The sequence below is a fragment of the Octopus bimaculoides genome, chromosome 9, assembly GCF_046866305.1.
Source record: "Octopus bimaculoides isolate indiv1 chromosome 9, ASM4686630v1, whole genome shotgun sequence".
NCBI classification, from domain to species: Eukaryota; Metazoa; Mollusca; class Cephalopoda; order Octopoda; family Octopodidae; genus Octopus; species Octopus bimaculoides.
This window is the reverse complement of record NC_142936.1, coordinates 35,196,906-35,211,762: the sequence shown is the minus strand read 5'-3', so window position 1 is coordinate 35,211,762 and position 14,857 is coordinate 35,196,906. Positions and strand designations below refer to the sequence as shown.

The 14,857-nt window shown below is 37.5% G+C and overlaps 1 protein-coding gene across 3 annotated transcripts in view; it reads left to right on the top strand.

Annotated features, from left to right (window-relative positions):
- LOC106877133 (uncharacterized) overlaps nt 1–14,857 on the top strand; it is a 50,916-nt gene that overhangs the window by 13,512 nt on the left and 22,547 nt on the right. For all 3 annotated transcript variants that reach the window (XM_014925937.3, XM_014925938.3, XM_014925936.3), the window contains exons 2-5: nt 4,144–4,904; nt 11,360–11,551; nt 12,884–13,219; nt 14,004–14,127. In XM_014925937.3, the coding sequence (XP_014781423.1) occupies nt 4,167–4,904; nt 11,360–11,551; nt 12,884–13,219; nt 14,004–14,127 (1,390 nt within the window). In that variant the 5' untranslated portion in view covers nt 4,144–4,166. The remainder of the gene's footprint in view (nt 1–4,143; nt 4,905–11,359; nt 11,552–12,883; nt 13,220–14,003; nt 14,128–14,857) is intronic.

Below are 14,857 nucleotides of genomic sequence, written 5' to 3'. Positions count from 1 at the left end.
TTCCTTATTTTCAAAGAATTCCATAAGGCGGGTTCTCATTCCTATGGTATTTTGCGATGTTGTTGTTGTTGTTGTTATTATTATTATTATAATTCATCATTATCATCATCGTCGTTTAACATCTGCTTTCCATGCTAGCATGGATTGGACGATTTGACTGAGGACTGGTGAAACCAGATGGCTACACCAGGCTCCAATCTGATTTGGCAGAGTTTCTACAGCTGGATGCCCTTCCTAACACCAACCACTCTGAGAGTGTAGTGGGTGCTTTTATGTGCCACCGGCACGAAGGCCAGTCAGGCGGTACTGACAACGGCCACGCTCAAAATGGTGTATTTTATGTACCACCCGCACAAGAGCCAGTCCGGGGGCACTGGCAACGATCTCGCTCGAAAGTCCTTACACATGCCGCAGGCACAAGTGCCAGAAAGGCGTCGCTGGGCACAGATGCCATCACAATTTCGCTTTTGCTTGCCCCAATAAGTCTTCGCAAGCTGAGTTTCATGTCCAATGAGGGAGACGATGTTGGCATGGGTGCCAGTCGTCAAATTTAACTCGATTTTGATTTCATTTGCCTCAACAGGTCTTTGCAAGTGGAAGTTTAGTGTCCAATTTAACTCGATTTCAATTTCACTTGCCTCAACAGGTCTTCGCAAGTGGAGTTTAGTGTCCAATGAAGGAAGGAAGGTACGCATAAGTGGACTGGCTGAGGCCTTAGATTTAGGTCTCACTTGGCTTGCCAGGTCTTCTCACGCACAGCATTTGGCAGAGTTTCTACAGCTGGATGCCCTTCCTAACACCAATCACTCAGAGAGTGTAGTGGGTGTTTTACGTGCCATCGGCACGAAGGCCAGTCAGGCAGTACTGGCAACGGCCATGCTCAAAATGGTGTATTTTATGTGCCACCCGCACAAGAGCCAGTCCAGGGTCACTGGCAATGATCTCGCTCGAAAGTCCTTAGACATGCCGCGGGCACAAGTGTCAGAGAGGCGATGCTGGGCACAGGTGCCATCACGATTTCGCTTTCGCTTGCCCCAATAAGTCTTCGCAAGCTGAGTTTCGTGTCCAATGAAGGAAACGACGTTGGCATGGGTGCCAGTCGTCGAATTTAACTCAATTTCAATTTCACTTGCCTCAACAGGTCTTCGCAAGTGGAGTTTAGTGTCCAATTTAACTCGATTTCGATTTCACTTGCCTCAACAGGTCTTCGCAAGTGGAGTTTAGTGTCCAATTTAACTCGATTTTGATTTCACTTGCCTCAACAGGTCTTCGCAAGTGGAGTTTAGTGTCCAATTTAACTTGATTTCGATTTCACTTGCCTCTCTCATTATTATTGTTGTTGTTGTTGTTATTCATGTTACTGCCTGGAATTGAACTCGGAATCTTCAGGTTAGTAGCCTGTGCTTTTAGCCACTACGCCATATGGAGGCTGGAGGGTATATCAGCCGAAACGTTGTGTTAACAACAAACAAGATGACAACAAATGTACATAAATCCTCATCTCTTTAATATAGAACTGCTTTTACCTCTGTTGGTAACAAAAGGTTTGTTACTGAGAGAGAAAGGCAGAGTGTATGATGCTTGTGTGCAAATAGCAATGGTACATAGTAGTGAGATGTGAGCTCTGAATGCAGAGGACATGCATAGGCTAGAAAGAAAGCCAGTATGCTTTGTTAGATGTGTCATGTTAGTGTGCATGAATGCCAGAGGAGAAATGTGTTGAAAGAAAATTTGAGAAGTGAATATTTTTCAGCTTTTCTGATATAATATATATTAGAAGAGACAAATCTCATATTCTTTTATTCTTATCCTTGTTTCAGTCATTTGACTGCAGCCATGCTGGAGCACTGCCTTTAGTTGAACAAATCAACCCCAGAACTTATTCTTTGTAAGCCTAGCACTTATTCTATCAGTCTCTTTTGCCAAACTACTAAGTTACAGGGACTGAAACACACCAACATCAGTTGTCTAACAACAGTGAGGGGACAAAACAAACACAAGCATATATATATATATATATATATATATATATATATATATATATATATATATACGACAGGCTTCTTTAAGTTTTCGTCTACCAAATCCACTCACAAACCTTTGGTCAACTTGAGGCTATAGTAGAAGACACTTACCCAAGGTGACATGCCGTGGGATTGAACCCAGAACTATGTGGCTTGGAAGCAAGCTTCTTACCACACAGCCACACCTGCACATGTGTGTGCATCTTTGTCCCCCTCCCTTGTTTGACAACCAGTGTTTGTTTGTTTATAAATAGAAGTTCATCAAAAGAGACTGATAAAATAAGTATCAGATTCAAAAGATAAGTTCTTGGGCTGATTTGTTCAACTAAACTCTTGAAGATAGTGTCCCAACATGGCCAGAGTCCAATGACTGAAAGAGGTAAAAGATGAAAGATAATGGTTTTTTTCTGTTTCCATCCACCAAATCCCTCTCAAGGCTCAGGACTATAACAGAAGGCACCTGCTAAAGACACTTGCCCATGCAGTAGGACTAAACCTGAAAGCTTGTGATTGGAAAGCAAATTTTTTTAACCACCCAACCATGCCTTCACCTATATGGCATACCTGCACCTGCATAGTGCAAGGCACGATGAAAGACAAAAGTATGTCTTGTGCATTATGCATAGCATATATGCATAATACACAAGGTATTTTTGTTTTTCTTCTTACCTTGCACTAACATCTTTATCCAATTATGTATTCCCTGAGTGTTGACCCTCTGGAATTCTCTGACCACATTTTTCCAGCAGACTTTGACTCAGAAATGTGAAAACTCAACATCACTTGTAACACCTTTAACAATGCTAGAAAGCCTGTGAAAGTGGCTTTGCACCTTATTTCTGATAAAGACAGAGAGGCATACATGTATTGAAGGAATAGATATTAGGAAGTATTAAGAACTTTTTGTTCTGCAGTGCCATTAGACTTTCTTATCTTTAGTAAACACATTATCCACTGCATGTCTCAATAATATGAAAATGAAATGAGTGATCAGCATTCAATACTTACTGCATAAAGTTGTCTTTGTTGAGTAGATTTTATAAATTACTGTTTGTATGAGAATTTTGACATGCGCGAAGAATTAAAAGAAGAACTTTCTTTGAAATATAAAAATTCCCAACACTTCATGGCTTTTAAACATATCCAGATTATGAACTTCACTAAATAAATTTTACATGTGCACATGCACACATATACACAACACTCACATATATATATACATCATGATTTTCCATGCTGGCATGGTTGGACAGCTTGTCAGGAACTGGCAAGGACAAGGGCTACATCAGGATCCTATAGTCTGTTTTGGCTTGGTTTCTATAGCTGGTTGTCCTTCCTAATGCCAATCACTTTACAGAGTGTACTGGGTGCCTTTTAGTTGGCACCAGCACTCACACCAATGCTTTTTACATGGCACCTTGGTTTTATGATTTCAATTCTCTTGTGGTGGGAGGTTTTCTTGAGCACAACAATGCACCACATATCTCAGTCTTCTGTCATCTCTTTCGTAAGGCTCAGCATTTTGAGATTGGCCTTCAGTACTTCACCCCATGTCTTCTTGAGTCTCCCTCAAGCATGTTGAAATTTCATTCTTCTTTTGATTCTTGATTTTCTGGCCATTTCAGTGTTCATGTACTAATAGCTTGTGAGAAAACCTAGATATCACCTAATCTCAATTTTTCCTTACATAAGGAATTAATATCTAATTATAATTTAGTAGACTCCTATCTAGCAGATATTATGATTAGGTTTCTTGGTTGATGTAAATTCACTCTCATGCTGCTTGAAAGAGACATGGATATAATAACTGATTTCTGAAGGCGGCGAGCTGGCAGAAACGTTAGCATGGCGGGCGAAATGCTTAGTAGCATTTCGTCTGTCTTTATGTTCTGAGTTCAAATTCTGCTGTGGTTGACTTTGCCTTTCATCCTTTCAGGGTCGATAAATTAAGTACCAGTTGCATACTGGGGTCGATCTTATTGACTGTCCCCTCCCCCAAAATTTTGGGCTTTGTGCCTAGAGTAGGAAAGAATATCTTATTTCTGAAAAATATTGGACTTTTGTGCCTTGTCAAAATATTTGTAATATTTAATTAATGAACTTCTATTTGCTTTTGCAGGTGAATCTTTCTAAGGAAAAAAGATGGGTGTTCAAGGGTTATTCTCCTACTGTCTCAAGAACCAAAAACAGTGCTGCACTTTTGTTGACCTTGTTGAAGTTGCTCGTGAGCAAAAAGGAATTGAAATACTGGTTGATTATTACTGTTTTGCAAATTGGGTTTATGATAAGTTTATGACAAATCTTTTAAACATAAATAAAAACAAATATCTATTACTTTATGGTGGGGAATATTCCTCTTTATCCCTCTATGTAACTGCTCTGATAAAGAATTTACAGTCTGTGGATATCCATCTAACATTTTTAATTGATGGTGCAAGAGGTTCATGCAAGGAAACCACTAAGAGGAGATTAAACACATGGTTATCTCGTTCTCAAAAGGATATGAGGAAGATTAAAAATATGTTATCTGTATTTTACAATGAAATAAGCATTGAAGACTTGTTATGTGATGACATTGTAAGGCCTGTTCTTCGTGATATGATTTTCACTTCTGCTCTGACAGAATGTGGTTGTAAAGTAGTGAATTGCTCAGGTGAAGCTGATGACATGATGGCCAAGCAACTGTTGGATAGCAAAGCATTTGCGATTTTCAGTTATGATTCTGATTTCTGCCTTTTTAAAGACTGTTGTTGTATTCCACCAAAATTGTTTGATATTCACAATGATATGGAGCTAGAATATTGTGGAGAGGTTCCAAAAAAACCTTTACATCTTCAAATTGGACTGATAAGTACCGAAAGAGTCAGTCATATGTTTGGCGTAAGTTGTATTTTTCCATCTTTATTCAAAATTATTATTTAAACAAATGATTTCTCATCTGTTTGGTTCTCTTTAAATTTACTGATAACTGGCCAAAACTAGTTGTATATGTGAGACATATAGCCACTTATAGGAAGAATTTAAAAAAAACATTCAGGTATGTTTTGGCTACATGTTTAAAATGTAAAACTTATTTTACTCAATAAATGATTCTAAAATTTGATCCATCTAACTTGATTTCTAAAATCTATATATTCAAAATTTTTGAGCATAAAAGTTTGTTGCATTTTATTTTGGATATTTGCCAAGATTTCATAGAAAAATCTTCCTTCAGAGGTCATGTAGAATTGTAAAATTTTGCCAGCTGTAAAATTTTGTCAACTTTCAGATCACTATTCCAGCTACTTATCTCCTTAGCAAGCAGAGACATTTATTATGTTTAGGCTTTGTCTTTAGCCACTTTTCAACAACTTACTCATTGGAGTTCTACAAATCCAATGACTATGTTGTTGGATGCTAGTGATTATCATCATTGTTTCATCATCACCATCCTCATTCATGGTAACCTGGATCGGATGGAGTTTAATGAGGCAGATTTATCATTGGCCAGATGCCCTTCTAATTGCCAACCCTCGCTTGTTTCCAGCAAGATAATATTTCCCCGTGACCAGACTTAATTTCATAAAATATTGGAAATGAATGACATTGACTGTATGTCAGTGATACTCTTTTACAAATATCACATGGGTCTCCTCTCCTGCAAGCCACATTTAATTCCACTTATGCCTAACTTTCTTCTCAAAACAGTTGTGCTTTGTTGGCCATGTACACTGATGTTGCAAATCCAACAGAGCATACTACCTTGATTTCTCTCCAGTCTATGCATGTCCTCTGCATTCAGAGCCCCTGTCTCACTGCCATGGAGTATAGCCATTCATAAACAAGCATCATACAATATACTTTTCACTCTGAGAGAGAGACTTTTTGTTACCAACAGAGCTAGTAGCTCTCTGAATTTCCTCCATCCTATTCTTTTTCTAGAAACAATACTTTCAGAGTATCCACCATCGTTACTAATTTGGTCACCTAAGTAGCAGAAACTATCTGCTCCCTGAAGAGAGCCTCCTGGACATTGGAGAGAGTTTAAGTCTCATGTACTCTTAGTGCTTATTGTTCCTGCACATCTGCCACACACGAAAGCAACCTTAATCTGTTAAACTACCTGGGATTCCACTACATCTCTTATGCGCCCATAGCTTACACTGGGTGCAGCAAATGGAATTACTTTCCACTCCTTTCCTACTAATTGAGCAGAGTTGTTTATCTGATGGAAAGAGAGTCTTATCTGCTTTCTTGCTAACAACAGCTTTAGTTTTTGCTAGGTTAACTTTAAGGCCCTTTGATTCCAGGTTTTGCTTCCATACCTGGAACTTCTTCTCCAATCTGCTTCAGATTCAGCAATAAGAGTTAGGTCATCAGCATATAGCAGTTCCCATGGACATCCAGTATTGAATTCTACTGTTATGGCCTGGAGAAACTAGGATGAATAAGAGTGGACTAACAACTGATCCCCGGTGAACTCCAACTTGTACGTTAAATTCACCATTGTATCCAACGCCAACTTTCACCTTACTGATAGCATCATGGTTCATGGCTTGTACAGCTCTAATAAGGCACTCTTCTACTCCTAGCTTCCTTTGAGACTACCAAATAAGAGAGTGGGGAACCCTGTCGAAAGCTTTCTCCAGTTCGACAAAAGCTAAGTACAATGGTTTACTTTTAGCCAAATATTTTTCTTGCAACTGTCTCACTAGGAAGATGGCATCTGTGGTACTTCTCCCAAGAAAAAACCCAAACTGCATCTCATCTAGTTTAATTCTATTCCTAATCAATTGAGCTATAACCCTCTCTGTAATTTTCATAACCTGGTCCAACAGTTTGATACCTCTATAGTTGTTTCTATCTAAGGCATCACTTTTACCCCTGTAGCAGCTAACTATAGTACTACTACACCAGTCTTTGGGGTTGATGTCTTCCTGAATAACCTGGTTAGCTATGCAAGTGACTAGGCTGTATTCCACACCACTGGATATTTCAATCATCTCAGCTCTGATACCTGATGGTCCAGGGGCTTTTCCAGCCTTCATAACCTTAATTACCTTATCTATTATACTACTATCACCTCTGGCTGGTCCCTCAATTGGTTTGAAATTTGAATGACTCTCCTTCTCCCAATCATTCTCCACATTTAATAACCTGGCATCTCCAAACATCTTTCTTCTCTGAGTCACTAAATGCAAGCATACCATTATCCATTCACACACATTTCTCACCCATCACATTACTATTCTCTCTGATACATTGCTTTACAATCCTGAGCACCTCACACCTCTGATCCTTACATTGTAGAACATTGGCAAACCTCTTACCTTCTGCTGTTCCTTTTGCTATGTAAACCTGTTGCCTAGTCTCCCTTCTGGCTCCCTGATATAATGCTCTGCTTCCACCATTTTCCCAGTCTTTCCAGGTCTGTCTCTGCTTTTATAGTGCTGTCCATCTCCTTGTTCTACCATCATGTCACTCTTGGTTTAGCTCGGACTTTGCACCAGCCACAGATTTGGTCAGTGCCCCCTACCCAGTAAATTGTCCCACAGGAACTTCCAGTTGTCCTCTAAACTATATGTCCCTTTCTCCTCCTCTCTATCATCAGAGGCCTCCAATAGAATGTCTCTAAATTTTTGTTGGTTTGCTTGGTCTTTGAGCTTCCATAATCTTCTTTTCCAGTATGGTTTATTTCTCTGAGTTTTTCTAGCCCTAATTCTGAAGTCACTAACTAGTAGCCTATGTTGGAGTGTACTCTTCACCTGGGAAAGACTTCACATGTGTGAGCATCAGCCTATCATGTTGCCTGGTGAGGAAGTTGCCATCTACCAAATCCACTCACAAAGCTTTGGTTGACCCAAGTCTATTGTAGAAAACACTTTCCTAAGGTGCCATGCAGTGGCACTGAACCCAGAACCATGTGGTTGGGAAGCAAGCTTCCTACCACATAGTCATGCATGTGTCTGTAATGTATAAATAAATTTTAAAATGTTTCTAAAAAAAAACTTTTTGTTTTATTGTCTACTTCTGGCTATTGAGGGAAGGATTTCCTTGGGAAATTATAGTTCTTTTTTGTGAGTGCTTTAAAGAAAATTTTATGTTGCAAAGCTTGAAGAATGGGATCTTGAAGGAGAGGCAAAACTACAAGAGTCATCAACTAAATAGGTCCTTCAGAAATTATGAAAATAACAATGTGAATGAACATCAGATGCCAAATACTGAAGCAGCAAGGGACTTTTGGTCAGATATTTAGGGTAAAGAGGTTCAACATAACAGGGAAGCAAATTAGTTACAGAAATTTGAGAGTGAAATGGAAAATAGGTAAAAACAAAAGAATATAAATATTACAGATGAGAAAGTGAAAAAGATGCGTAAAAACTACTAAATTGGAAAGCCCTTGGCCCAGATAGTGTCAGGAATTCTGGTTTAAAAAACATCTCATCAGCACACTCAGCTTTATAAAACTGTTTCTTACTGACTGTAGAAAATGGAGCTCTAACATGAATGACAAAAGGGAAGACAGTGCAAATACAGAAGAACAAAGAAATGGAAGGGTAAGTCAAAAATTATAGGCCTATTACATGCTTACCATTACTCTGGAAATTATTAACTGGCCCTGTATCTGATGAAGTGTCTAGTTTTCTGGAGAGAATCTATTACCAGAGGAGCAAAAGAGATGCTGAAAGAACTCAAAGGGAACTACTGATCTGTTGTATATTAATAGCATGATACTAAGTGAGGTATGGATGATAATGCAGAACTTGGCTGTTAGTTGGATAAATTATAAGAAAGTATAAGATAATGGCTTTTGACATGAAAAGAATGAGAGCAAAGAGAACATTAACAGTTTTTTAATAATATCATGGGAAGTAGAATTGAAATGTGGAAATATATTGTATGAAATGTGAAAATATGCAGGACAATATTTCAGGGTGACTTGTTCCCGCCATTACTTTTCATCATTGTATTAATCCCTCTGACAAACATACTGAGAAAATCCAGTTCTGTTTAAGAGTTTTCCTAAACCAGGGTGAAAATAACTCATTTGCTCTAAATCAATGATCTCAAACTATACATGAGATGTGAAAAATACCTGGCTTCTCTGAGCCAAACAGTAAGAATATTTATCAAGAGTAGTGGTATGCAGTTTGGGGTAAGTTACTGTGCAGTTTTAATTATGAAGAGAAGCACATTATGAAATACAGGAACAGGTAGAAATTTTGTATAGTCAGTTGTAAACCACGAGCTCACAAGAAGAGTAGGATCAAAAGCATCACCCATTAAATACTTTCAAATGCTCAGAGTACCTCAGAAGTAGTTAATAGCTTTAGGTACCCAGTTGGTAATTAGTAGTGAAGTATGGCAACTAGAGTATGACTGGAATGAAAGATGTTACTTTTGCTTAGATCTTCTTCAAAAGGATTGTGTCTCTGAGTGAAGGACAGCTTATATGGGACATATTTATGAAATGCTATGCTACGTTGTTGCAAGACATAGACAATGAATGAGAAGGATGTACCAAGGAATGAGATGTGTATACTTTGATGGACATGTAATATTAGTTTTCAAAAATGATAGAGCAGAAATAGGCTGACAGAAAAATTAGGTATGCCAAGATTCAGATATAGTGTACAAGAGAGTCAGCTGAGCTGGTATGCACATATGATGTATATAGAAGATGACATTTGAGTGAAGAAGTGCCAAATAATCCAAGATGAAGGAATGCATAGAAGAAAAAGACCAAGGAAGACATGGGATAAAGTGATGTAAATTGAACCCAGGAAGTTGAATGTAATGAAAAAAATGACGAAGGACCAAAACCAATAGTGACATAGTATGCAACCCTTACAAACATGGAAAAAAATTAGACACCACAATGATAATTATGATGGTGATATCATTAGACACAATAATGATAATTATGATACTGCTGTTGTCATCGTCATGTTACATCTTTTTCTATGATTAAAGGTGTTCCACTTGTGACCATCTCATCTTTTTGTATATCAGAAACTACATTATTTTCTTTTCTTTAGGATGTATAACCTGCTATTTCTGGCAGGCTAAATAATCACTCAGAGGTTCTCCTGTTGGCTCAAGAGAAGTTTTTGAGATTATCACTGCAAGCTGAAAAAACATTCAATGGTTATATGATGTCTTTACTAATTTTGTTTATGAACTGTATTTTGACATAGAACATATTTATAGTCGGTGGACAAGGCAGATGATAGTCAAGTGTCTTTGCCAAGGAGATTATAATGATGACAGGGTAAAATTTGTTGACCATTACATTACAACACTGGCATCTTTTCCTTGCTATTTTCAGTATCTTTCTTTCATTTCCATATGCAGCAGATCAGAATGCAAGCATGACTATGTGGTTAAGAAGTTTACTTTGTGACTACATGGTCTTTGGTTTGAACCCACTGCATGACATTTTGGTGATATATCTCCTACCATAGATTTTGGTTGACCAAAGCTTTGAAATTTGGACAACAGAAACTGTGTGGAAGGTCATTATAATGACCATTCTTGTTCTTGAGTAGTAAACTTAACCTATCACCCAGTTTAATACCACCACCTAGCTATCTTTGGGGACCTTTAGTGAAGTCCATTTTATTGGAAATATTCAGGCTATGTCTCTTGCCTATGGACAACATCACCCCTTTCTCTCACCGGTCTTGGATGTTCTTTCTCACTTGATTAAGCCATGAAAAAAAGCAACATAGTGCACTCAGTACTAAACATAACATTTTTGCAATTGGTTTGTAGGGAAGTGGTTATACACCATTAGGTGTATTCCGATTCCGTACATTAAATTTCTTAAGGAAGAAAACGGAACGCAGACTCTAAACTAACAACACAACAATATTTTTATTACAGTAGAATTCTGCTCACACTAGGAGGGAATTCGGTAGCATGTCGCCCTTTGATTAGATGAGACGCCGTCAATGAAGTTGCGTGGTTAGAAGTCATTTTTCTCCTCTCTGGTTATCTATGTAGCTCCAGTGTTGAGTTGTCGGAGAGCTGCTACTGTGACGTCTAGCTTCCACGAAGTTCAGCGAGCAAAGAGAGTGAAAATGCACGGGAACACTTGGATATGGATGACTACGCATGCGCATGAGACTCTTCCTGTATTCCTTCCGGAACTAGTCCCTGCGCATGCGTGGATAAACTCTCCAGAAATAGCAATTGATATTAGGCGCCACTACAGGTTCATTATGGATCTCTAGCTGCATGTCTCGAATTTGATAAAGTAAAACAAACAAAATGAAAAGAAAAAACTGAAAAAGCTTCAATAAAGTTGCTGAGTATTTATTTTTTAAATTAATTGATTGCTCTTTTTATTCCAGTTGTCTTCAGATGAATTGATTGAGCTGGCTATTGTATGCGGCAATGATCTAACATCACATTATATGAGGAACAACCAAACGTTATTGTATAAACTGGATATCAGAGAGAGAAAAAATCAACTTGAAAATATTGTTGCTTGGGTGAAGTCATATAAAAGGATTGAAAATCACCCCCTCTTAGATAATGAGATGGTAAATACATTGAATATTTTACATTATGTTAATTTCATCATCATCATCGTTATTTAATGTCCGTTGTCCATAATGGCATGGATTGGATAGGTTGGCTGGACTGGCACGCTGGAAGGCTGCACCAGACTCCAGTCTGATTTGGCATGGTTTACTATGGCTGGATGCCCTTCCTAATGCTATCCACTTTGAGAGTGTAATGGGTGCTTTTACATTACACTGGCATGGATGCCAATTTGCATGACACTGGTATCTGCCATGACTGCGATTTTGATCGACTTGATGGGTCTTCTTCCCAAGCACAATATAATGCCAAAATTGGTCATTGCCTCCATGAAAGCCAACATTCGAAAGGAACTCAGCCACTTCGCCTTCGTGTGGCCCAATGCTTGAAAGGAACTCAGTCAATTTATTCTATAATTTTATATTTAGTTTTTCATACCAACATTAAATGGACCTATTCATCATTGTCATCATTATGATTACTGTAACGTTTGATAGAGGTTATTAAGGCAGATTTTCTATGGCCAGATGCCCTTCTTGTCACCAAAATTTACCTGTTTTCAAGCAAGGTAATATTTCCCCATGGCAAGATATGTTTTTGCAGAATATTGGAAATGAATGACATTTTATTGTAATCACATGATACAATGAAAAGGAGAAACAAACGTACACACCTACACATATATACATGCATACATACACACATACACACATATATACATATATACATGCATGCATGCACATTTACCATGTGTTTATAACTTGGTACCATGTGGTTGGGAAGCAAACTTCTTAACCACACACTCGTGTCTGCACTTATATTGATGAAAGGCTTTGGTGGTGTTTACATGACCCAATAAGATATGGTATGTTACTATATGTTTTTACTATGGATTATAGCTCGTTGGTGGATTGGCAAATCTTTTGAGCTTCAGAGAATTCTTTGCAGTATTTGTTTTGACTGTTTACGTTTTAAAGTTTAAATCCTGCCTTGTTGAACTTTGCTTTCCATCCTGCAGGGGTTGATAAAATAATACAGTACTAATCATGGCAGGGAGAGAGTAAGAGAGAGTGGGGTGCAGCAAACCAAACTGGAAGTTATGTTATGGACAGACAGATTTCACAAAAAATTGTATTGTTTTCATCAGTAAATGTTGTTATTCATTTATAAACAATTCTAAGGTTAATATATGTGTTTGTATATATATATATATATATATATATATATATATATATACACACACACATACATATAAATTTGTGTGTGTGTGTGTGTAACTAATTAAACAGACATAAATACAATAGAAAGTATTTTTTTATTTGTTTCTTTAGAGAAATAACAGTGAGTTTGCCCTTGCAGTGCAGCTGTCCAGAAGTTTCTATAAACTGGAACTGGTTCAAGATTACGATGACAACAACAAAGGGTCTTTAACTGAATTAGTGATTGAAAGACTCAAGACAAAAACTCTTCATCCTAAAATGTTAGGTGCACATCATGGACTATATTGGCAGAAGGTTCTTTTTGAAGATTTATATAATTATTGGCCTGGGATTGAAACATTACTCTCGAATCTAAGGTCTTGTATTTATCGAATATTACTGCCGTTGAATGAAATGGGTGTTATAGACTATGGCTGGGATCAGTCTTTAACTATTATGCCACACACTGTAAGTTCTTTGATTTTGTTTCCATTGCTTATCTTCATCCTTAACATCATTGAAGGAACCTCTGTGTGTGGGTGTGTGTGTGTGTGTGTTTGTGTGCTTTATCTGTTTGAAACAGTAGTTAAATCTTCCTTAAATCACACCTTGCATCTTAAATAAGAAAAGATATTAGATAATGTAGTCCCATAGTTGTATATTCCCTAAAAGTACTATATGGCTATGGCTCAAATGCTTTTGGCTGTACATCTGCTCACTCAGAGTTGGCCCAGATCTAAACAAGAGCATCATATTTACAATCATCACCTAAAATTGCATCACTGAGACTGAGTTTCCTCTTCAGATATGTACAGTAGCTGATTGTATACAAAATGCAAATGTGCACCATATTAGAGTACTGCACCTATATTTGAGATAGTGCTGCTGACCATGTGCTCATACAGTCTCAACTGTATTAAAACAAAATCCTTTTGCCTTGCATAAACAATATACTGTATATGAAGGCACCATGTTATGGTCTCTTGATCTGCTAACAATAGCAGCTAAATCTACCTGAATCACTTAATGAGTATACATTGGATAGTGTAGTCCTAAATACACTATGTATAAGGGGGAAAAAAGATGATAAGGTCATGACTAGAACATCTCTGATCACAAGTTTGCTTGATTAGGGTTAAATAATCTCATCATGTTAAACTTATCACTTAGTCCACATCAGTAATCATTGAAATTATTTTTGCTACACTTCCAATTGACACGGTTTTTTTTTTCTGAATATTTGTTGTGTCAGGTTTCAGTTGCGAAATGGAAATGGTTGCCCCAATTTGAAGAGATAAAGAAAGAAAATATTTCACATAATTTGAAGATTTTTCATAAAATAATAACCCAACAAGAACCAGGCTGGAAAACACAAGGTCAGTAACAGTATATATTTTTAGTAATATCATTGAAGTTTTATTTTTGCCAAATTTTCTTTAACAAACGAGAAAGCTGACAAATTTATTTATTTTCTATTAATATGTTGAGAGTTGTAATCTATCACAGACACTCTGCTGTATTCTTGCTAAACACTCTTAGCTCTCTCTTTAGTTCAGTCTATATATTTGTAAAAAGACAACATATAGAGATACATAGACATAAAATGTGTAACGACCGTGCGACCAGGAGATGGTGATGAAGGAATGGCTCCTTTAGCGCATCACACGGTTGGCACAAATATAAAAGCAAAAATGAAATGAGGTTAAAATGAGTTAAGTGCCAACAAGAAAAAGAGAGAGACTCAACTGGTAAAAGGTATAAAAGTAAGGTTTTATTGGTTGTCAACTTGAATGTCCGTGTGTGTGTGTGAGTGCGACATAATAAAACACAATATTAAACAGGCCGTTGTGTAAACAAAGTGTGTGTGTGTATACAAATATGTGTATGTGAATGCGAGAGATACAGAGCATAGAAAAGAGTTTATAAGGACATTAGAAGAAAGTCCAGGAACAAGAATGGGAAATGCCAGTTCGTATCTAATGGTTGAAGTGCTGTACCAAGAAGTTGTGGCGTCAAGGCAGAGCTGAAGAAAGACACATGTCATGTAAGAAGTTGAGGCTTTAATGCTGTTGCCAGTTACTTGGTACAGGAGTTCTTGCAGGTTGT